Source organism: Diabrotica virgifera, chromosome 1 (genome assembly GCF_917563875.1).
Source record: "Diabrotica virgifera virgifera chromosome 1, PGI_DIABVI_V3a".
Classification (NCBI taxonomy): domain Eukaryota; kingdom Metazoa; phylum Arthropoda; class Insecta; order Coleoptera; family Chrysomelidae; genus Diabrotica; species Diabrotica virgifera.
This window is the reverse complement of record NC_065443.1, coordinates 186,216,461-186,241,746: the sequence shown is the minus strand read 5'-3', so window position 1 is coordinate 186,241,746 and position 25,286 is coordinate 186,216,461. Positions and strand designations below refer to the sequence as shown.

The window sequence follows — 25,286 nt, the reverse complement described above, 5'->3', positions numbered from 1 at the left end:
GTCATCCTCCTGCAACTTTAACTATAGTATTTTTACTACAAAAACGTTATTACGTAGGTCAAAATTTTTGACGTAAGAGAACTGTCAAAACATTAGAATGTGACTTTTCATTATTGCCGTGTTTATAATAAACATAGCAATAATGAAAAGTCACATTCTAATGTTTTGACAGTTCTCTTACGTCAAAAATTTTGACCTACGTAATAACGTTTTTGTAGTAAAAATACTATAGCTTTAATCGTTCTTTAATACACATGTGAACGTTCAATTGGCGATTTTATATGTGTTTATTTTAAGATTTTAATAAACGTTTTTTGGGTGAATAGCTATTTTTTAGCTTTCGGCCCCAATTAAAGATAATTTATATATATATACATATGCAAAATTATACCCCGACTTACGCTAATTCGACTTACACGGTTATTGCTCGGTCCCACCTATCGCGTAAGTCCGGAGTATTACTGTACTCATCACGAATTATTAGTACTGATAATTAGTTACTAATATTACTATTAATATCTATTGAAAAAAGTGCAATCTTCAATTCGAATTATAATATAACACTTCTCAACAATGTTTTGACTGCTGTCAATAAACAAACAATATGAACTCCCCGTCAAATTCATTGTCGTAGCCTACTTAGTTTCGAAAAAACTATTTTTAATCGTATGAAATAACAATGCTCAAAATAGGTATCAACATTAAGATTCTTCTACTATAAAAAAAATTTGAAGTACCTACTGACTTATTTTTTAATTTAATTTATAATACAGGGTGAGTCAATACTATACTTACTTATGTTTATGCGTTTTTATTCATATCTTGAGTTCGACAAAAGCGGTTTGCGCCATTTTGTTACGAATTTAATCCAGTTCCGTTATAATTTACAATACAATAAATAGGTGTTTCCATTAAGCATTTTGAAGAAAAACAAATTTTAATTTTTTCTATTAGAAAGTACCCTCTACCTATGACAATTAAAACTAAATGCAATTATTTTATAGTAGATGTAAATTAATTCATCCACACTCTTTCTAATGACACTAATCTCGGTAAAATCGGTTGATCCAAACCAGTGATGTGGGAGGGAGGGGATATGACATAAACGATGCTTTTGTATTTACTAAATGGGACCACTTTTTCCAAGCTGGGTAATACCGGCACTTATTATAAAATATTTTTTTGAAAATATGTGTTAGGTACACAATAAAAAACGTTTTTTTTTTAAATTACTTTGAGAAGTATGTGTTCTTATTATTTCTTCATTTTCCCCTGTTATAACTAACCCAAATATGTAACTAACATGTTGACATTTTCCTTAGGGGGCATTTCGCATGGCTTGCAAATTGTAAAAGCCTCGGAGGTGTAACCAGAGAAGGTTCCCATTGTTTTCAGTCTGGTGGGATGTAGAGTAACATTATGTTATTTTATATGCCATTAGAGTGAAAACTTAGTCTTTTGCTAGCAGTTGCCGCTAGGGCATCTATGCCATTTCGTTCGTTGCGAGAGACTAATAAGTTTCGAAACCGGTAGAGGTGCTTGCTGCACTCTCTGATTGGACTGGAATATGTTGCGGCTGTATTTTCGTTTTGCAACGAAATTGAAATTGGTTATTCATTTTTGATTTATATGTTTATTCTGATTGGAGTACGAAGGGAACCATTCTCGTTGGAACTTTACCGCGCTGGGCAGATGGGACGTGAATTATAAATTGTAAAATTCCTTCATCTTCCTTATAGTCTAGGCGCCAGAGGGGTCACCGTGTGTTTTTCAATTCTGATGGACAAACTCAACGGTTTCTTATGGATTTTTGGCTGCTGATTACGAATTTCGAGGGTGAATTTCGATCCGAGTGGTCAAAAAATTGTTATAAACAATTTAATTGTTTATAAATTTTTTATAAGGCTCTGGCTCATAAACTAAAAGAGATAAAAAAAGAATGTTTCAAATAAAATTTGTTCGTTAATAAAAAACGAAGAAAAAAACGTTTACTAAACTTAAATCTAATAATTATAACTCAAGATATTGTAAAATTAGTGCACAATGCAAATTTCAAATTGCAAAATAAGTATTTTTCGAAGCTTTATCGATCGTAACTCGGCTTCTACGCATGCAAATGAGCCTGAGAAGGTTTCATTTTAAATCTTCATTACTAGGTTTCCAAACAAAGTTTGTTAAATTACTTTATTTTCATTTGTTTTAAAGTTATACCCGTTTGAAGTTATAATTTTCTTAAAAAATTGTACATTAATTTGTTTATAAGGGTTTCAAGCAAATTTGAGCTGTAAACATTTATGCTTTAATTAACAATAATGATAGAAGAGCTCAAAATGAATAATTTAAGCTTAAGAAAATGTTCGTAAGTTTATTTTTGGTCAAGATATCGATATTTTAATGGCGCGCTATGTCAAGCAGTCAAGTATTTTTCGACGTTTTATCGATCATAACTCGGCTTCTAGGCATGCAAATGGGCCAATACATGATATCCATATAAAAATGTATCGAGTTATTTTGCAGCACCATTATTGCATATAAAACGAGCATTTATGTTGTGGCGGCATACACACAATTGACGTGCCTTGATGATGCTGCAAAAGAACTAGATCCACTTTATGTGGATACTATCCACTATCCACTGGATATCTATATGATATTGATTATATCTATATCATATTAGATAATTAGACTCTGAAGCCCCAGAAAGTTTTAGTTTTAGTGCCTACAAGAACAGACTTAGTACCACCATGTAACTGTAAAAATTGCTCTAAGAACTTGTAGGCTATTGATTATGTACTATAGAAAGGAACTACAACGTTAACGGGGTTTTATTATTTCATATGGTCAATGAATCTATATATGAAAAAACCGCGGAGTGCTACCATTTAAAGCGGTGCGTTTTTGAGAAATGGGTGAATTAGTCCCTGGGCACAGGTTACATTAGGGTGAGTTCTATGCACTTTTGGTACAAACACGTCTACATAAAAATTGTTCCTGGTTAAATTTTCTATCTAAATATAACTTCTTAAAGTCAAAGATACTTTTTTTACAAAAATATATTCAAAATAAAAAGCACAAAGAAACCCAAAAGAAAGAAATTTTGTTTTTTGTCCCATAACTTTTGTCCACGGGGATATATGTATAGACATTGCTTCACAGAAAAAAAACTTACATATTTTCTCATTAAAATGTTTGGTAGAGGTCATTAGGATTTACAGTTTTCGAAATATGATTTTTCAAATTTCGCCACTCACAGCAATATTGAGCAATTTTCCTTGTTATTTCGCAAATATTGTTCTGTAACTTTTTTCTACGTAACTTTAGGCATATGCCTACGTACATGTAAGAGGAATAGAAATCAATTACCTTTAAAATGTTCTACTGTATAATGTTGTACGACTTCTTTTAAAGAGGTTATCTTTTTCAAGATTTTATACTTTTAACGAGTTTTTATAATTTTTACGATTATTTTTTAAATTTCCCATTATAACTTTTTTTTCTACATTTAGGTATATATTATAATAAAAAAGTAAGCTTATTCTGTTTACTTTAAAATGGTATATTATAAAAATGCTACGATTATTTTTGAATAAGATATGCTTTTTCAAAATGTAATAAGTACTTGCAACGATTTTTGATTTTAGGATTATTTTTTAAATTTATCATTATAACTTTTTATGTCATTGTGTGTTATGATTGAATCTTATTTTTTATAGGTAATACTTTGGATCCACTTGACTCGGCCGGGCAAACTTCAAAATATGGATTAATTCCAATATTTACTGTCAAAGCCCCTGCACCACAAGCTTTGCTTGAAAAAAATAGCATGTAAATGTACCAAAGGATATACAAAAAACTGCGGTTGTAGGAAGATAGGAATTAGTTGTTCAATATTCTGCAAAGGGTGCATGTGCATGGGTACTAATTGTGTGAACTCTAAGATAACTGAGGTGTCAGAGGAAGATATTGAATTCCATATGACGTCAGTCATCCTAGTGACGTCATCCATCACGCCCAGATGGATGACGTCACTAGTATGATATATATACCAAAAAGTCGTAACTCAAAAATAAAAATTGACCTGTTTCGGGATTTTTTCCAAAATCATCCATTCTTGAGAAAATAAATTTATTCCAACCTTTACGTGCTCACTGTATAGTATATTCATGTTCAAGAAAAAAAGTTATAATGAGAAATTTCAAAAATAATCGTAAAAAATGTAAAAAAATAATATTTTTTTTATATTAGGTATTATATAATATATAATATATTATATAATATATAATATATAATATATAATATATAATATATAATATATAATATATAATATATAATATATAATATATAATATATAATATATAATATATAATATATAATATATAATATATAACATATAATATGTAATATATAATACTTACTTACTTACTTACTTAAGCCGTCCTCTTGTACCTTACGGTGTCGAGGTAAGTGGAGTAATGAGACGTCTCCATGCCTTTCGGTCGGTAGCTAGTCTTTCTGCTTCTCTCCACCCAATATTTCTTTTTCCGCAAGCCTTTCCAATATTTGCATTCCACGTTCTTGCTGGTCTGCCTCTTCGTCGTTTGTTGTCAGATGCCGCTTTCCATACCCTCTTTACAGTTCTACCTTCACTCATTCCCGCCATATGTCCGAACCACGATAACTGTTTCGTTTCAAGTCTGTCTAAGGTCCTTCCAAGACCGCACCTTTCACGTATGTCTTCATTTCTTATACGATCACGTCTGGTCACCCCGGATACCGCACGTAAATATCGCATTTCGCATGCTTGAATTTTACTACGCATGTTGTCGTTCACTGTCCACGTTTTACTACCGTAGAGTAGCACCGGCTCGTATACGGTTTGAAATACTTTAATTTTTGTTTTCAGGCTTACTTCTTTCTTCCTAATAAAACTTTTATTTAGTGCATAGTATAATTTTGTTGCACTCATTACCCTGCTGTTTATTTCTGGTTCTATATTTCCTTGCCCATTCATTGTTGATCCTAGATACTTGAAGTCCCCAACTTGTGTAATGGTCTCATTATTCAACTTAACATTTATATTTTCTTGTGTTTTCGATATTACTAAAGCTTCTGTTTTTTCAATATTTATTTTCATCCCAAATTTCTTTAAGGCTTCATTCCAAACATTCACATTCACTTGCAAGTCTTTTTCTGATTTTGCCACAATTACCAGGTCATCGGCATATATCAACTCTGACACGTAAACTTGTTGAAGTTTATACACCCCAACCCTAGTTCTTTTTACCTTACCCCTGCATTCTTTTGCAATTTCGTCCATTAGAGTGATGAATAACAAAGGACTCAGAACACCACCTTGTCTTACACCTGTCCTTGTGTAGAATTCTAGAGATGAGCAATTGTTCGTTCTTACATTATTACGTGTACATTTATATATACTCTTTATTGCTTGGATTAACTTCGGTTTCACATTTCTACGGTTTAATATTTCCCAGATCTTGTTACGTGGCGCCCGATCAAATGCTTTTTCCAAGTCCACAAAACAGAGATACAACTTACTGTTATGCTCTAGGGTTTTTTCTGATAACTGTCTCACCGTGAATATGAGATCGGTTGTACCTCGCCCTGGCCTTAAGCCGCATTGGCTGTCATCCAGTGTGTCCTCGATATTTTCTCGCAGCTTTTTCTCTAGTATTATTTCGTAGATTTTACTAGCAACTACCAACAATGATATTCCTCTATAGTTAGAACACTTATGTTTATCGCCTTTTTTGTGTAATGGTAGAATAGTTGCAAGCGTCCAATCTCTAGGTATGCATCCGGTACGCCAACAGCTCCTTATGATCTTCTATAGTAATTGTAATCCTTCTCCTTCCATATATTTAATTAGCTCAGCCTTAATATTATCGTGTCCTGCACCCTTGCCATTTTTTAATTTTAAAATCGCTTCCCTGTATTCTTCGTATGTTATGTCATCATCATCTTGTTGTTCATTTAAATTGTATAATATATAATATAATATTATATTATTTATACTATATTTTATATAATATAATATTATATAATAATATTTTATTTTTATATTATTTTATAAAAAATCGTTAAAAGTATAAAACCTTGAAAAACCATAATCTCTTTAAAAAAGTCGTACAATGTTATACAGTAGACCATTTTAAAGGTAATTGATTTCTATTCCTATTACGTGTACCATTGCATATACCTAAAGTTAAGTAGAAAAAAGTTACAGAACAATATTTGCGAAATAACAAGGAAAATTGCCCAAAATTGCTGTGAGTGGCGAATTTTGAAAAATCATATTTCGAAAACTATAAATTTTAATTACCTCTACTAAACAACATTTTAAAGAAGAAATATGTAGGTTTTTTTTCTGTAAAGCAATGCCTATACCTATATCCTCGTGGACAAAAAACAAAATTTCTTTCTTTTGGGTTTCTTTGTGCTTTTTCTTTTGAATATATTTAAAAAAAGTATCATTGACTTTAAAAAGTGATATTTAGATAGGAAATTTAACCAGGAACAATTTTTATGTAGATATGTTTGTACCAAAAGTGCATAGAACTCGCCCTAATGTAACCTGTGCCCAGGGACTAATTCACTTATTTCTCAAAAACGCACCCCTTTAAATGGTAGCACTCCGCGGTTTTTTCATATATAAACCGTCAATTGACCATATGAAGTAATAAAACCCCGTTAACGTTCTAGTTCCTTTTAGCTATCTTATTTTGAATATAATCAATAGCCTATTATGCAGATGTCAAAAAGCTGAGATTCCCTGTATATCTCGATTCAGATGCATGAAACGAAAAGTGTGTAAAAATAGTATTAATAAATAATTTCAACTTACTTTTTAGTTCTATTTCTGAAATATTAGTTTTTAATGTTTTTTTTTCTCATTTAGTACAAAAAATAGAAGACAAAGTAAATAGAATCAAAGGTAATACGAGGTACAGTATGATGACCTAATTATAAGAATTATATGATAAAAGTTTATTAGGATCTTCAAAAATGAAAAATGAAGATAACGTATTTACATAGAAATTATAATTTGCATCGAGAAGTTAGCGCGTGAACCTTTACGCGGTGAGCCGATCTTGCGCCTCAGAGCGCACTATTAAAATATCGATATCTTGGCCAAAAATAAACTTACAAACATTTTCGTAAGTTCAAAATGTTCCTTTTGAGTTTTTCTATCATTATTGGTAATTAAAGTATAAATGTTTATAGCTTTTTGCTTGAAACCCTTATAAAAAAATTAATGTACATTTTTTTTAAGAAAATTATTACTTCAAATGGGTATAACTTTAAAACAAATGAAGATCAAATAATTTAACAAACTCTATTTGGAAGCCTATTAATAGAGCTTAAAAATTAGACCATCTAAGGCTCATTTGCATGCATAGAAGCCGAGATAGGATCGTTAAAGCTTCGAAAAATATTTATTTTCCAATTTGCAATTTGCATTGTGCACTAATTTTACAATATCTTGAGTTCTAATTGTTGGATTTACGTTTAGTAAACGTTTTTTTCTTCGTTTTTTATCAACGAACAAATTTTATTTGAAACATTCTTTTTTATTTCCTTTAGTTTATGAGCCAGAGTCTTATAAACAATTAAATTGTTTATAACAATTTTTTGACCACTCGGATCGAAATCCACCCTCGAAATTCGTAATCAGCAGCCAAAAATCCATAAGAAACCGTTGAGTTTGTCCATCAGAATTGAAAAGGACACGGTAACCTCTATTTGGCGCCTAGACTATTAGTCTCAGCATCCGCATGGATTGCAAATTGTAGAAGTCTGGGAGGTGTAACCAGAGAAGGTTCCCATTATTTTCAGTCTGGTGGGATGTAGAGTAACATGTTATTTTATATGCCATTACAGTGAAAACTTTTTTCTCTTTAGAGTGAGTCTTTTTTATTTTATATTGTGTTTAGAAATGAAAATATGTTTGAAAATGTTTTATTGGAAAACAACAGATACAAAATACAAAGTACTAGTATAACAATATGTTGTTTAATAGGTTATTTGCAAACCCCAAATGAATAGTTCTGTCGTCGATGTGTAACGGAGGGTTAAGAAAAATGAAAAAAGAAATACAAACACTATGAAGGAAAGAACAAGTTTCACCATTTGGTAAACTGAGAACTACGTAACTAGCTAAAAATATAGATTTTAAAATTTATTATTTTTTTTTTGTAATAAATCGAATAAAGTACTGGACCGAATTAAAAAATTTAAAGAATAATGTATAGATAATTGCAAGGGCTTTCAAACGATATCTTATTTGATCACCTTTGCCATTAAAAATGTTGGAGTGATTCTTACCCTGACTTAGAGGTGGAAGTAAAATAATCGAAAATGACAAAGAGAGGCGCGACAAAAGTGTATCATCAACCCCACGTAAATATGGGGCATTTAGGCGCCCCGGAAGACTTTTGGGACCGCGGGTACCATCGTTAAAAAACGGGAAAATCCCGTTTTTACGAGACGTTTGGTCATCCTAGTCTATATCCAAATAGCACTTAAATATTTCTGTACAGTTTTCAAAACCATTAGCAAATTCACTTTTTTAACATTCAATATGGTTGCAATATTATTAGTTCTAACCGAATACACGATGGTAGCATTGTTAACCCTAAGGTGGTGGTCTCCAATACACGATGTACGCAGCCTACGGCGTCTATTGGAGACAACCGGCTAAGTCAGTGGTCACTTCAATACACCCCGTAATTTGAATTTGTTCTCTTGTTTAACTATTTTCGGTTGTAAGATAGTTTTTGTCCCTCAAAGTTTGTTAAAAGTAACGAAAATGAACAATTTTCCTACGGCGTGACTCTGTACGCAACCTACTGCATTTATTGGAGACCACAACCTAAGAGAAAATGGTAGGCTTATTAAAAACAAAGTACAATTTTATCAAAAAGATTTTGATAAATCTTTAAATCGACTTTAACCTACGTTTTAGTGGTTTTACGGGTACATTTTTTAAAAAGTCTTAAGAAAGGACGACTAATATCAACCCTGGTTTAGTCCTTTAGACAAATTTGTTGTTATTAGACAGTTTTATACATACGAGTATGCCTCTTTCATGGACCTATAAATAAAGATTTTCTTTATTCATTAAGATATCTTTATTTATAGGTCCATGACCTCTTTACCTATATATTTGTAGTACCACTTTAATGAGTTTTAATGTAGTAATATCGTTTTCCTAATTATTCCAACAGACATAGTATATACCTTTTATGTTTTTTGTTATATGTACATCCAACTTTAGATAGTAGTATAGTATGTTTTTAATATATGTATTACTTATTTTTCAGGATATTCAAAACATTACAATTCCATCAACATTTCTGAGTACCGTGTCAAGATCTGTCTCTTTTCCACATACTAGCAGTATGCCACCACCACAGTTTATTGGTAATGGTCCAAATTATACCACACATCTAACTAAAAAGCAGTCTGTGGTTCATCTGGCTATGTGGATACATATTTTTGGAGTCGTTTTCACATTAGCCATGTTCTGGACAGATTTTTTGCCAGAGATTGGAAAAGTGAGTAGATCGTTTATCCTTTTATTAAAATTGTTCTTAGGTATAATTTTACCCTGCATATATTAATTTTTTAAAAAGGTAATACCGGCATTGAAAAGAGCTTAAAAATATTTTTTAGGAAATATTTTGAACTTTTTAGTTATTTTAATTGCCATGTAATAAATGCATAACTTATCTTCACATGTACCGATGTGCGGCAGATTCGTGCATATATTATAGGAATTATTGTGCATTTAATGGTAGAAGCATATAATTTGGACCACATATACTATACATACAAAGGTTCAAATTTAGATGAGGCCATCTCAGATTTTGCCTTTTACAAAAAAGGCGGGCATTCAAAATGGCGACAATACATATGTGACTAATAGCACGATAACTTTTGAACGAAAAGTGCGATTTCAACGAAATTTGGTATATATGTTATTTTTTTATGTATAAGATCGAGCTCTTGAACCGGAAGAATCGGTTTACCAGAAGTTGTGTTTTTCCTGATTTTTTGTAAAAGTATGTTGTTTATTTGTTCAATTCTTTCACCCTGTATATATTAATTTTTCAAAAAGATTATACCGGCGTTGAAAAGAGCGTAAAAATACTTTTTAGGAAATATTTTGAACTCTTTAGTTGTATTAATTACCATTTAATAAATGCATAACGTATCTTCACGTGTAGGTACCTATATACCCAATATACCCAATAATAATATAATAATTTAATAATGCATTTAATGGTAGAAGCATATAATTTGGACCACACATACTACACATAAAAAGATTCAAATTTAGATATGAGACCGTCTCTGATTTTGTCTTTTACAAAAATGGCGGGCATTCAAAATGAATCTGCCGCCCATAGGTACATGTAAACATACGTTATGCATTTATTAAATGGTAATGAACATAACTAAAAAGTTAAAAATATTTCCTAAAAAATATTTTTACACTCTTTCCAGTGGCGGTATTATCTTTTTGAAAAATTTATATAAACAGGGTGAAATAATTGAAAAAGAAACAACATATTTTTACATAAAGTAAGAGTAAAAACACAACCTCTGGTAAACCGATTCTTTCGGTTCAAAACCTCAATCTTATTCATCAAAAAAAGTACCTATATACCAAATTTCGTTGAAATCTGACGTCTCGTTCAAAAGTTATCGTGCTATTAGTCACATATTATGTATAGTCGCCATTTTGAATGCCCGCCATTTTTGTAAAAGGCAAAATCTGAGATGGCCTCATATCTAAATTTGAACCTTTATATGTGTAGTATATGTGGTCCAAATTATATGTTTCTACTATTAAATGCTCAATAATTCTTATATTTGCCACGAATCTGCCGCACATAGGTACATGTGAAGATACGTTATGCATTTATTAAATGGTAATTAACATAACTAAAAAGTTTAAAATATTTCCTAAAAAATAGTTTTACGCTCTTTTTAATGGCGGTATTAACTTTTTGAAAAATTAATACATACAGGGTGAAAGAATTGAAAAAAAAACAACATATTTTTACATAAAAACCAGGAAGAACACAACTTCTGGTAAACCGATTCTTCCGGTTCAAGACCTCGATCTTATACATCAAAAAAAGAACATACATACCAAATTTGGTTAAAATCTGACGTCTCGTTCAAAAGTTATCGTGTTATTAGTCACATATGTATAGTCGCCATTTTGAATGCCCGCCATTTTTTTAACGGGCAAAATCTGAGATGGCCTTATATCTAAATTTGAACCTTTATATGTGTAGTATATGTGGTCCAAATTATATACTTCTATCATTAAATGCACAATTGTTTCACATATCGGCTGCACTAAACCATAATTTAAGCTGTGATATGCTCTATTTTTAAACCAGGAGAAGTAATTCGAATTTACCGCGCCGTAATGCTTGTTTGTAATTAGTCCAACCTCAGGCAAGTTTACTCCACTGTTATGAAATTTTGACAGTAGTGGCATTTATGAAATTTTGACACTATTGGCATTTCATAGGTTAATTACGTTATATCGGCGATTTTTGTGTTTTCTGCGTTATTCTTTAATTTTTAAATTTTCAGTCTGCTTTTATATAAAAAACAGCTGTTTTTAGAACTCTTTAGCGACGTATTAGTATAATATAATATTTATGAATTATCGTCGAAGGCCGACATGATCAACCAAAAAAGAAGATGTATTTGGTGATTTTTCTAGTGACTTTCTTGGATATTAATCTGTCTTTTTAGTTTACTCCTCCTGGTTTAAAAACAAAGCATAGTAGTGAAGCTTCAAGTAGGCGCTTGTATCTCATAGTCCATTCAACGTTATACAATGTGTCAAAGCCAAAGGAATAAATTCATTTTTTCGTGGAGAAGTTTTTTTAATTAAGCCCAAACAAGACCGAAAGAGGTCGATTTTTTTTAATTATGATTTTTTTGCATATTATATCATGCTAATGCTGATCCATCTGGGCGTGATTACATAATCGATTATTTTTTTAAATGAAAATAGAGGTCGTATTGTAGTTCATTTGAAAGGTTATTCAATTCTCTATTCAGTAATATAAACATTAATATAATGATTATTTTACAGGGTGTCAAAACAAAATTTTTTTGAATTAAATTAATTGACACAAAAAGATGAATTTATGTAATTTATTTAATTCAAAATATGTATATTTTACTGCTGCCATAAAACAGAAAATGCCACTGCCCACTCACCTGCCTCTTGGCAGTTTAAACATTTAATTAAGTGAAAAGCAATGTCTACTTGTCAAATAAACATATTTTTCTGTTGTATGACCGCAGTAGAATATACTTTGAATTAAATAAATTACATACATTCTTCTTTATGTGTCAATTAATTTAATTAAAAAAAATTGTTTGTACACCCTATATAGACTATTTTTGTTAATTTTTATATTCCTGAATAGAGAATTCAATAATCTTTCAAGTGAGCTAGCACACGACCCCTATTCTCATTAAAAAATCATCGATTACGTCATCACACCCAGATAGATGACGTCACTAGCAAAAAAATCTTAAACATAAAAATCGACCTGTTTCGGATTTTTTTTTCAAAATTGCTTATTAACGAAATAATGAATTTCTTCCATTTGGCTTTGACCCACTGTATAGGCTCCCTGTACCCTTTACCGAGGTAACAGACCACACCGGGATATTAATTGGATATTTAACCCTTTCTACAAGCCAGTCGGAGTGGAATTGCTCCCTCGAGTTCGAGCGTCGTCTGACGAATGCACTTGTCTACCAAAAGCACACCTTTTGGTAAATATTGTAAAAAGTTTACTTACTTGACTCCAGCCTTATGCAGATATATGCAGGTGTTGTTTTACCAATTGCAGTTGTTTAAAAACGATTTGAAAATTTTTACAATGATCTAACATCATGAGTCACCTCGACAACAGCATAGAACCAAATGCGTTTTAAAAGACGTCTTTCATAAAGAATGCGGTGTAATAATGTTATCACATAAAAAGTATTAAACAATACAAAAAGTAATATAAAACAGTATGCACACCTATTTTGTTCTCAAAATACACCTATTCTGTTCTCAAAATAACAATTTAAACTAAAAAATATGGAAATGTATCAACTGACCCTAATAGTTTGGCCACTTATAGACCGGCCTAGTAGACTCAAAAATAGGAGTGAGGTTACAATAATTACCAGCCAGCTGAAAACTGGCAGGATTGTTCAAAATACCATCATAAATGAAATCTAAAAATCCTCATAAATCCTTCCTCGAGCAAAAAAATTTACGCGGGGTCAAAGGGCACCAAATATGGTTTTTAGCGATTTTCAGCGAAACGGTAAGTTTTTTCATAAAATTAGTTCTAAGAAAAAATGTAGACTAGATAATTATCTATAAAGAATTTCTTAATACTTTTTTTCCTAAGAGCCACCGTTTTTAATACAACGATTCAAAGAGTTAAAAGAGTTATAATCGTCATAATATTTATTAGTACACCACGTATATACATCACTGCAGCTGTAATACAAGTAAACATATTATTGTATCGGTCAGCTTAACGTATATCTTATACAAGAATAAAAAACCGCGAAACGCCGTAAAAATGAGTGACGCATACAATATTCCAGCTACAAAGGAGCTGATAATATAAATATGAGTATTAGGTACGTGGCGCGAAAATGTATGTTCATTTTTGTGGAAAATAAAATTCTAGTATTATTTTAAAAGACGTTTCCATAATATTTGCTAAATTTGAAGTAAAACGCGCCAAAACTCGAATTTTATTTTCCACCAAAATGAAAATACATTTTCGTGCCACGTACCTAATACTCATATAAGCTCCTTTGTAGCTGGAATATTGTATGCACCACTCATTTCTACGGCGTTTAGCGGTTTTTTATTCTTGTATCAGGAGTTTTTCAAAGTTATTTGTAAACTAAATGTATGAAGTTAAATGTAATGTTTCTGGATTCCACGTTAAGCGTTATAAATGGTCGCGTTTATGGCATTATCTCTCAAATGATTTAGTGTCCATCGAATGTACACTAGATTTTTTTCTATTCGAAATAGATTAAAAAAATATTCGGATGGCCGGTAAATGAACTCGGATTGCGCTATCAATTTAGCGTCGTAAGCACTACAACTACATAAACTATTTCGGCGATAATGATTAAATGGATTATACCTTTGGAGCTCTATAACTTCTGAACGGCTTAACCGATTTTGATCATTAAACATGAGTTTAAAACGTATTGACAAGTAGTATCTGATGCTTCCAAGGTCAAGTATGATAACTGAAGGTATTACAGGAATTATTGAGCTTGAAAAACCGTTTTTCCCATAAGAAATAGATTTGATCATACTTATGAAGCATATAACTTAAAAATTTGAATTTTCCTAGATATGTGGTATACACCGTTAGATGCGTCTAGAGTCCCCCTACAAACACTCAGTTATTGGTGCAAATCGTAGGTTGAAATGAGTAATTGTCGAAAAACCAAAATTTTCAAAGATTAGTTCTTCAGTTTTTCGGCTATACTAAGCCGTGTGTAGGTATGATCTTGACCGCTCAGGCACCATTTGAAAGATTAACTCAACAAGATTTGGTGTATTTGTGGTCTTCCTGTCTCTCCTTGAACCTAAGATATATATGCCCAAAAATATGCCATTTTGTATCTTCTTAGCCCTATAGTAGGGCAGTCAATGAGAGCAAGAATAGGTTATTGCCTCCGAATTCTATCCTACTGCATGGATTTTAATGAAATTTTAGGAATAGCCTGAAAATATCTCCTTATTCAAAGTCTACCCTATACCGATGTGTGCTTTTGTCTTGGGGGGCGGTTCCCACCCTTTCTCGGGGGTGGAAAACTTTTTGGTTAAACAACTACGGAAGTTGCTAGAGAACCTAATTCTAAGCAAAAACTGTTCTATAATTTTTTTCGAAAACTCAATACTTTTTGAGTTATTCGTGGTTGAAAATTGGCCATTTTCATTGAAATATAATTCATTTCATTTGCAATTTCTATAAATTGTTGCAATATATCGATTTTGTTTTTTTTTTCTTTACTTTATTAACTTATATTTTGTATGTATGTATATTTTTTTTTATATTGACGATTTATCAAATTTCAGAAAATTGTATTTGTTATTGTTATTGTTAGATATTATTTATTTATTTTTTCTGACTTTAATTAAGCTTTGTCCATAAAATTTGTATTTTCAGTGACAATAAAGCATATTTCTATTCTATATTCTATTCTATTCTATAACACCTTTTCAAACGGTTTTTTGCGAATACCTTAAAAACAATGCATCTAACTAAAAAAATTATATAAAACATTTTTGTAGCTCATAAAAAAACAAAGAGATTCGTTCCTTCTTCAATCTTCTAGTTATAACACAAAAAGAGATATGGTAGGTAAAAAGAATTTGTTTTTTTGGTGCGTGCTCAAATCAGTGTATTCAACTTGAAATAACAGAGAAACGGTCGATTTTAGGTGTATAATGCTACCAATACCTTTTATTGTGCTTGAAAAGTCCTTTAAAATAAGCAATATTAAATGTCGATTACATTCAAACTAAGCGAGATATTCTGCAAAACATTTATGACTAACGAATTTTAAGAAAAAACTTGAGAAGTATATTTAACCCCTCATCCACAAGAATTTAAATGCATCGTTTTTCTTCTACAATACATTTAACTACAGTGTTATTTTTATGTTCAAAAAGTTGAGCGGGTTTAAAATGAATGGTTTTTGAAAAAAATAAGATCAAATTATAGAGTGCATATTTAAATTTTCTTAAAAATCTTCCTTTTTCTCCATGTAACTTGAAAATGAAAAATATTCAGATCGGTGTAACTTTTCCACACACATACATACATACATACATATCCACAAAAATTTTCCCCTTTTTAAATAAAAATTGAGTCATACTTCTGAGCTCGGTAACTTTTGAATGGTATAACCGATTTTCAAAATTAGACATGCGTTGGAAAGGTAATGATTAGTAGGTACTATCAGAATCCGCAAAGGTGGGACTTAAATTTTTTAAATTTTTGGGAGTTTTGGGGACGAGAACAAAAAACAGATCCTAAATGGGAAGGGCCGTAAAATCTACACCCTTGGACCAAAATGGAGAGTTGACATATGGATGGGTGAGTCTTAAAGTCTATACTTTAAGATGGGATTTGGCCCAATTTTCTATTCAGTCAGATTTAGAAAATCGAAAATTTCGTGTATATATAGTGTCGCATGTAGGGGTATTGTGCGCCACTGGCGAGAACTGCCGTTCTCCGGTAATTATCATATTTATAATATCTTATATTATTATATTACACATAATAATAAAAGATATTAAAAATATGATAATGCTGGGTAAAAAGAAACCCTGTCCCTCATTTTACACGCCAGTGTAACCTTGAGAAACATCTCCTATTCAATTGTCTGCGTGGCTAGGATCGTAGGTGCTACTATAGTATGCGGTCTACCGGGGCGTTTCTACTATACAGCTTGCGGTCTACCGAGGGATGCGATGTATAAGCTGTATTATATTACAACACCAACAAAAAAAATCTTTACAAAGTGAATATAACGCGAAAATCATAAGACTTATTATTTCAATTTTACGGCTAATTCCCAACAAAAATAGTAAATTGATATGACAAAGTATTCTATTCTAAACACGTTCTATCGGTACGTCGGCTAATCTAAACACCTTACCTATTCTTTTCTCAGAAGGGTTTGAACACCATATTCAAGGCCAACTTTGTAGGCAAAATATTTATTGCTAAGTTCTAATAAACATTACAATACACAATAAACTTTATGCAAATTTAGTCTTATATTATAACTATTATGCAAATTACATCGTAATCTTCCTGGGTGGCGAAATCCTTCAGGTAAATGACACCCTCGAGGTATTAATTAGTCTTCAGTACTACTCCGGAGCGAAATTACGTGTTAAACCTATAGTTTTTAACTTATTTCGTGTTGTTTTCTGTTTACTGCTGAAAATATATTGATGCTGACGTAATGATAATTGAAACAGCCGTAATAGAGCAATTCAATTTAACAAATACAACTATTGTTGTAGATGAAGATGTACACTTGCTCGTATTAGGTACTCAATGCTCGAACTCCAATCGAAAAAACTTTTTTTAAACCTGGAAAAGCTCAACACCAAACGGAAATATAACCATTGAAAAGTTTATCTACTTTTGCATTGATGCTGACGTAATGATAATTGAAACAGCCATAATAGAGCAATTCAATTTAACAAATACAACTATTGTTGTAGATGAAGATGTACACTTGCTCGTATTAGGTACTCAATGCTCGATCTCCAATCGAAAAAACTTTTTTTAAACCTGGAAAAGCTCAACACCAAACGGAAATATAACCATCGAAAAGTTTATCTACTTTTGCAGTGTCAAAATCATGTACTATTTTTACACTTTTACACATACACAAATCATTTACTATTTTAAAAATACTCGAAATAAAAAACAACTGCAGTTATCTAATCTTTTCCCAACCTCAGCGGCTGCTCATCAACATCTTTTTCGGGTATATTACCAAGTTCAAGTGTGGCTGATCAGCTAGATCCAAAAGACTGGGGATGGAACTTAGTCGACAGTTCATTAGAACTAGTGATGTTAGAAGAGAATATTCTCGGCCAGAAAATTCTCTCGAGAATTTTGTCGGCAAACATTTCAAAAACCTAAACAAAAATAAAAACTAGATACGGGTCAAATTATTATAATTTAAAAAATATGTAGGTATACTGTTTTTGCTAATCCCATGAACCACTAGCAAGGGTGTTTACAGCGTCAATATTTATTGTTTTGGTGCAATATTAACGTGCAAATATTTAGAATGGTGTTCATTTAAGCAGAGAAGAACAAGTTGACAAAACTGAGTTTGTAGATAATTTAGCAACTTTAAGATATGGTGATGAGTCGGCTGAAATAATGGCAGATTTGGCACTTTATCGTCTAAGGAGGGATTTTTTGGAAAACCATACGTTGTAAAATCAATTGAAAAACTAGACTTAATCAAATGGTGAAAAGGTACATGTTTCGGAACAAAATTAACTAAAATAGTAGTTGATATATTAAGCATCCCTTCATCCAGTGCAGCGACTGAAACAAGTTTCAGTACTTATGGTTTTTTTATCCACTCCTCTAAAAGAAACCGGCTCACTGCTGAACGAGCTCGTAAGGTAACTTTTATTGCTCACAATTTAAAATTGTTAGACGTAGACCAATCCATGACTGAGCTGGCCACTCGTGAAAAACAAAATCCACAACTCATCAGTACATTGAAATGCAGATTGTAGATGACTAGGATGAGCTAATGGTAGAAATAGATTCTGAATCTGAGGTCTCATCTTTTATCATACCACATCGATTATTTGCTGTTACGAAGAAAATTTCATTTTTTTTATCAAAGAAATTTTGTGTTTTCTGTTGTTTTTGTATTTTTTTATATACAAAGAACACTGTTGTTTCGTCTCATAATTATGTATATAATATCATGATTTGTAAAACCCTATTTTTCATCTTCAACAATATTCTTAAGTGCGTCATGTGGTTCATTCTCAGAAAATTCTCCATATCGAGAATATTCTCGAGAATATTCTCGAGAATATTCTCCGATTTTTCATTCTCGAGAATTTTCCAACACTAATTAGAACCAATTCCAACTTTACTCCCACCTGCGCCGGAAAAACTCCTGAACACAATTTTTTGCAACTGTGAAAAGTTGAACTGTTTTGTTCGGTAGCATGTATTAATTGTCAAAACCGGTCGTGCTCCAATGTTGAATCACCAACAATTGAGAATTCATTTGATTCTATCGAGGAGCCATGCAATATGTCATCCAGGATGAACAAGAAGAAGAAGAAGACCTAGAAGGCGAAGAAGAAGAAGAACAAGGAGAAGAGGAAGCAGAAGTATTAGAAAATTATGAACCAGTTGGATAAATTTCCCTTTATTTTAATTTATACCGCTTTTTATAACTTTTATCATTTTTAACCCTTGCCAATATCAATTATTCAATAGCTTTAAATTAAACAGAATCATAACAGATCCGTGGAATAGGCCTACTGGGGAAACCATGTTATAAAACGCGCTAAGTACACTATCTCAAAGGTGGTGTGGAACGTGTGCATTTTATGACGATTACAACTTTTTTAATAATCGTTATATCTCAAAAACGGTGGCTAAAAAAAAGGGAATGAAACATTTTTTATAGATAATTATCTAATCTGCATTTTTTGTTAGAACTAATTTTATGATAAAACTTACCATTTCGCTGAAAAGCGCTAAAAACCATATTTGGCGACCTTTGACACCGCGTAAATTTTTTTGCTCGGGGCGGATTTATGAGGACTTTTTAGATTTCATTTATGATGGTGTTTTGAACAATCCTGCCAATTTTCAGCTGGCTGGTAATTTTTGTAACCTCGGATTTGTAAGTTGACCGGAGTATTATTGCATGTACATACAGAAAAGCATACAATTATTCAATATATAATTATAAAATAACTAATACTGTAGTATTTATCTGTAAATAATATATTCTTTATGTAGCAAAGATTAACAATAACTCTTAAAGTACGCCTAACAAAATTTTACGTATACAGTGTACTTATACTATGGAGTGGAATCATGGACGTTAAATCTAGAGACAATGAGACGACTTAACACCTTTGAAATGTGGACCTATAGAAGAATTATGAAGGTCTCCTGGGTAGATAGAGTTACGAACAATGAAGTACTGAGAAGAATAGGTAAAGAGAAGGAAGTTGAACTTACAATTAAAGAAAGAAAGCTACAGTATCTGGGACATGTGATGCGGGGCGAGAAGTATGGCATCCTGCGACTCATAATGCAAGGAAAGATAGATGGCAGAAGAAGCATCGGAAGAAGACGAATTTCATGGCTGAAGAACCTGAGAGAATGGTTTGGATGCAGCTCAAAACAATTATTTAGAGCTACTGCCTCAAAAATTAAAATAGCTATGATGATTGCCAACCTCCGTAGCGGAAATGTCGCCTGAAGAAGAAGAAGAAGTATTATTCGACGAGCATTTAATGAGTGATAGCCATCCATGCGAGTAGAATACTATACTTTTTCTACGACATTCTTTATTTTAATTAGTAAAAAATTGTAATAATCGAGGTGGTCACACGTAAAAGGGTTTAAGTGCAGTTTTGATAGTTCTGAGATAATCAGCTTCAAAGTTGCTTGAGGTTTAAAAATTCTAGGAGTCATTAAAGTAAAATATGTCTAGTGTACAATGTTCTCTAAAATAATAAAAATATAAGGTTATATTATTACTCTTACTATATCCTTCCTTTTTTTCAATTATTAAAAAAATGTACTTGAATCGGTACATGTGTTGATAAATGTTATACTGGTAAAACATTGCAAGTGCAGATTTTAACTACTACTAATCATTTTTATCCCAGCTGTTATCCACAGTGTAACTACAACTGGCACGTTGCATAATACGTTTGCATAATTAGTCTTCAAAACTCGGTACAAATGTAATATTTATTTACATACTTGAAATTACTCCTGTATTAACATGCGGGTTTTACGGAATACTAAAAATAGTTTTGTGGTAAAAAGGTTCAAGCTCACTTAAACTTGTTTACTACCAATGCACAATGCAACTGTTTTCATTAAAGTAAATGTAATGGCGATAGATGCGACTTAGGGCGAAATCCTTTGCGAAATGCTTGAATCCTTTTACCACCAAGTTATAATACTATTTAAGTATGCGAATCTGTACTTCGATGATATTTTTAGAAAAGTGCACTTAAGCCCTTTTACTTCTAACCCCTTCAATTATCAGCTACTCGAGGTTAAAATTATAATTTACAATAATATTTTTCTACGACCGTTTAATGACATGCTCAGTATTCACTTTTTTTGAATAAATAATAGATTTGTACGATCCCTTGAACCGTTACGAAATCGATTGGACTGTTTTATTGCGCAGAATCGCCATTGAACGGTTTTTTTTCGATACCGAACCGATTACCGGTACGTAACCCTCTTGGAACGTGTTTGTGTACCATTTCAAATTCGAGTTGAGCCGGAGCCATTTTCAGTACCAGTACCACGTGAATGTGTTGATGGTTTGCTAGATGGTTACATATTCATTAAACATCACTTCAACTTCAAAATCTTCCTCAGTATCGATATCTGACATACAATCGCTGTCTTCTAAATTAACCATATTTTTAAGATTAATTCGAAAAAAAAAGAATCAAGCTTGTCACGCACGGGGAGCTAAACTATATAGGGTGTCAATTTGAAAAGTTGCCACTCCCTATAATTTGGTCCCTATAGAAAATCTAAAAATATACAAAAACACCTGAAATTTATTTGTGAGGGGGACATTTTATAGACCAGTTTTCAACCAAATTACACTAACCCTCTAACGGGGGCGGACACAACCCCCAAAATCTTTAATGGAAAGGGGGTTGAGTGTTACCTCATTTTAAAAATCGTTCGATTACCTTTTCAAAAATACCACATACATACATTATATTTCTCTTCAGTAATTTTGGAAAAATCAAGTGAAACCGTACAGATATTAAATATCGAGTTCAGAACTCCAAAAATTTTTTTGGAGTATTGAACTCCAAATTGAATTTTTTTGGGGCGTTGAAGTATTTAGAGTGTTTTTTTGAAGTATTTTTGGAAAAATCAAATAAAACCGTAAATATATTAAGGCTATGGGTACATAATTCGCAAATATTTTACGTGAATCCCTACTTTTTCTGTCTTTACACGGCAAATGACGTGTAGTAAAATTCACATTGGTATGGATATGTAAACATTACTAGAATGTCATTCTACTTGAAAATGTCATCATTAATTTAAAGAGATGGCTTTTGAATGTTCTTGGATAACTGTTATTTTTATAATTGCAAATTATTAATTCAGTTAATAAATGTGATAATTTTTTCACTAACTATGTATTCAGTGATTGTAATAATTTATTTGTACAACAAAAACTAATACTCAATCGAGAAAAGAGGAAAAGTGTTAAAGTGATTTTTTTAATAATATATTGAAATGAAACGCTTACAATTTTGAACATCTTTAACAACAAAATACTTGGATCACAGAATATATATTATCCTGATGTATTCTCTGCGTGGATCTTCCACAAATAATACACAATAAATAACTTTTTATTAAGTTCACGTCTTAAATAAATTATTTATCAAATACACTATATATCAATAATATTTAATCAATAACTCAACATATTCCCGATGCAATGTCAAATATTTAAAATTGTCACTGATTGTCAGTGTCTGACTGACAATATATGCTGACAATATTATATTCGGCTGAGTGCGTTGTAAGACAAAGATAGATTTGGAAAATATTACCACGGCATTATGTTTATTTTTTTCAAATCCTGAAAAAACCAATAAATATTTTTGAAAAATTTAAACGCAGAATGAAAGACTAAATTATTACCGAGGGCCGAAAGTCCCTTAGAATAAATAAAAAGTTTATTTTGAATGAGATATTTGAAATTAAAAATCACACTAACTTTTCTCTTAGTTTTTCATCCCTGTAACTTATTAAAATAAACATTATAGAAGTTCTCAGGGACTTTCGGCCCTCGCTAATAACGTAATCTTTTATTCTGCGTTTAAATTTTTCAAAAATTATTATTAGTTTTCTCAGGATTTGAAAAAAATGAATCCCCATTTGAATAGCATTGCAGCCGGAAATACGTTCCGATCCTCTTAAGTATCGAGTTCAGAACTCCAAAATTTTTTAGAGTATTGAGTCCAAGATTTTTCCAAAACTACAGAAAAGAAATATAAGGCATGTGGTATATTTGAAAAGGTAATTTAATGACCTTCAAAATGAGGTATCACTCAACCCCCTTTCCATTAAAGATTTTGGGGGTTGTGTCCGCCACCGCTATAGGGTTGATGTAATTTAGTTGAAAATTGGTCTACAAAATGTCCCCCTCACAAATAAATTTGACGTGTTTTTACATATTTTTGGATTTTCTATAAGGACCAAATTATAGGGAGTGGCAACTTTTCAAATTGACACACTGTATATAATATAGATTTATTCGCACAGCATGCCCGAAGCAGGCGTACCCCCTCTGGGTAAGTTCAGGGCACGTTCGGGGCATGCTGCGCGAACAAATCTATAATATATGTTATAGCATTGTTTCTATAGGGATAGTTGGTCAGCCCAATAGGAAAATTTGTTTGATTCAAATTGAGACAGTCACCAGATGTCCCCACACGTTCTGTCAGGGTCGCAACGTCAAAATGCATAGACACCAAGTTGGATACGATCCTATTCATAACACCCCAACTCGCATACATATTAAGAAAAATAAATATATATGGAAAAATATATTTAGAAATTGAATTACTGATGTCATGCTATTATATACATATACAGGGTGTAACAAAAATACAGGTCATAAATTAAATCACATATTCTGAGACCAAAAATAGTCTGATTGAACCAACTTACCTTAGTACAAATGTGCACCTAAAAAAAGTTACAGTCCTTTGAAGTTACAAAATAAAAATCGACTTTTTTAAATATATATATATATATATATATATATATATATATATATATATATATATATATATATATATATATAAAATGATGTTGGATAATCGAGTACAAATATAAAAATAAATAAGCAAAATCATTGGCTAATACTCGTAAAGTGAATGTGAATTTAGTTGGAAATATATAAAATGATGAAGGGTCATCATTCCATACATTTCTGTGCAACTATATACACCGGTGTTTCGGCCTATTTGGGCTTGTAATTATATTATATAATACCTCTTGCTCTTGTAGTAATCCTTTTACAAGTTAACAAACAACTTTTTTAACTTGCTACACTATACTGACGAAGCCCAAATAGGCCGAAACACCGGTGTATATAGTTGCACAGAAATGTATGGAATGATGACCCTTCATCATTTTATATATTTCCAACTAAATTCACATTCACTTTACGAGTATTAGCCAATGATTTTGCTTATTTATTTTTATATATATATATATATATATATATATATATATATATATATATATATATATATATATATATATATATAATTGTAAGTTAGGTTCCTTTTTAATTAGTTAGTTTAGGTTTATTTTTAGATTAATTAGAAGCGTCGGGGATTAACATTTGGTTAAGTAAGAGTAGCTTTAGCTAGACTTCGCCAGATGTTATCCCAATAGGGTTTAACTTTTTTTGCTTTTGTTCTATATTCTTCAATGTGCTGTAACTATATGCTTATTTGTTTTACATACCAAATGAATAAAAAGTCTTTATTATTATTATTATTATTATTATTTATATCGAAAATTGTTTGAGGTTTCTTATTGAAAACGGACATGTAACATTCCTATGATAGGAACATCTTTAAAAAAAATTATAGTGAAATTTGTGCACCCCATAAAAATTGTATGGCGGTTTTGTTCGCTTAAACCCCCCCAAACTTTTGTGTACGTTCCAATTAAATTATCATTGTGGCACAATTAGTTAAACACAATGTTTTTAAAACTTTTTTGCCTCCTAGTACTTTTTCGAAAAGTTACTTTTTTTCAGATATTTTGAATATTTTGTCAAATCCACCACATATTTGTGTACTGTGAAGTACGATTTTAGAGACTTGGTAATAATATGAAAATTTATTTATAAATTACAGATTGAGGTATACTTTGAACTATATTAAAAAAGAAGCCACATCTCGATAAAAGGTGCCTTATCTGAAAAAGGCTAAGAGGCAAAAAAGTTTTAAAAACACTGTGTTTAACTAATGGTACAGCAATAATAGTTTAATTGGAACGTACACAAACATTTGGGGGGTTTAAAGGCACAAACCCCCCATAAAATTTTTATGTAAACATATTAAAAAAGAAGCCGCATCTCGATTAAAACTGGTTTATCCAAAAAGTACTAAGAGGCAAAAAAGTTTTAAAAACATTGTGTTTAACTAATGGTACTAAAATAATAATTTACTTAGAACGCACATAAAAGTTTGGGAGGGGGGTTTAAGGGAACGAAACCCTCATAAAATTTTTATGGGCTGCACAAATTTCACTATAATTTCTTTGTAGGATGTTTATGCCATAACAATGCCACATGTCCATTTTCATTAAAAAATCTCTAATAGTTTTCGATATATCGGAAAAAATCTA

General features: G+C 31.5%; 1 protein-coding gene across 1 annotated transcript in view; it reads left to right on the top strand.

Annotated features, from left to right (window-relative positions):
* Window positions 1-25,286, top strand: part of LOC126878981 (uncharacterized) — a 131,388-nt gene that overhangs the window by 83,855 nt on the left and 22,247 nt on the right. Inside the window, exon 4 of the mRNA XM_050641844.1 lies at window positions 9,342-9,575. Within this exon, the coding sequence (XP_050497801.1) occupies window positions 9,342-9,575 (234 nt within the window). The remainder of the gene's footprint in view (window positions 1-9,341; window positions 9,576-25,286) is intronic.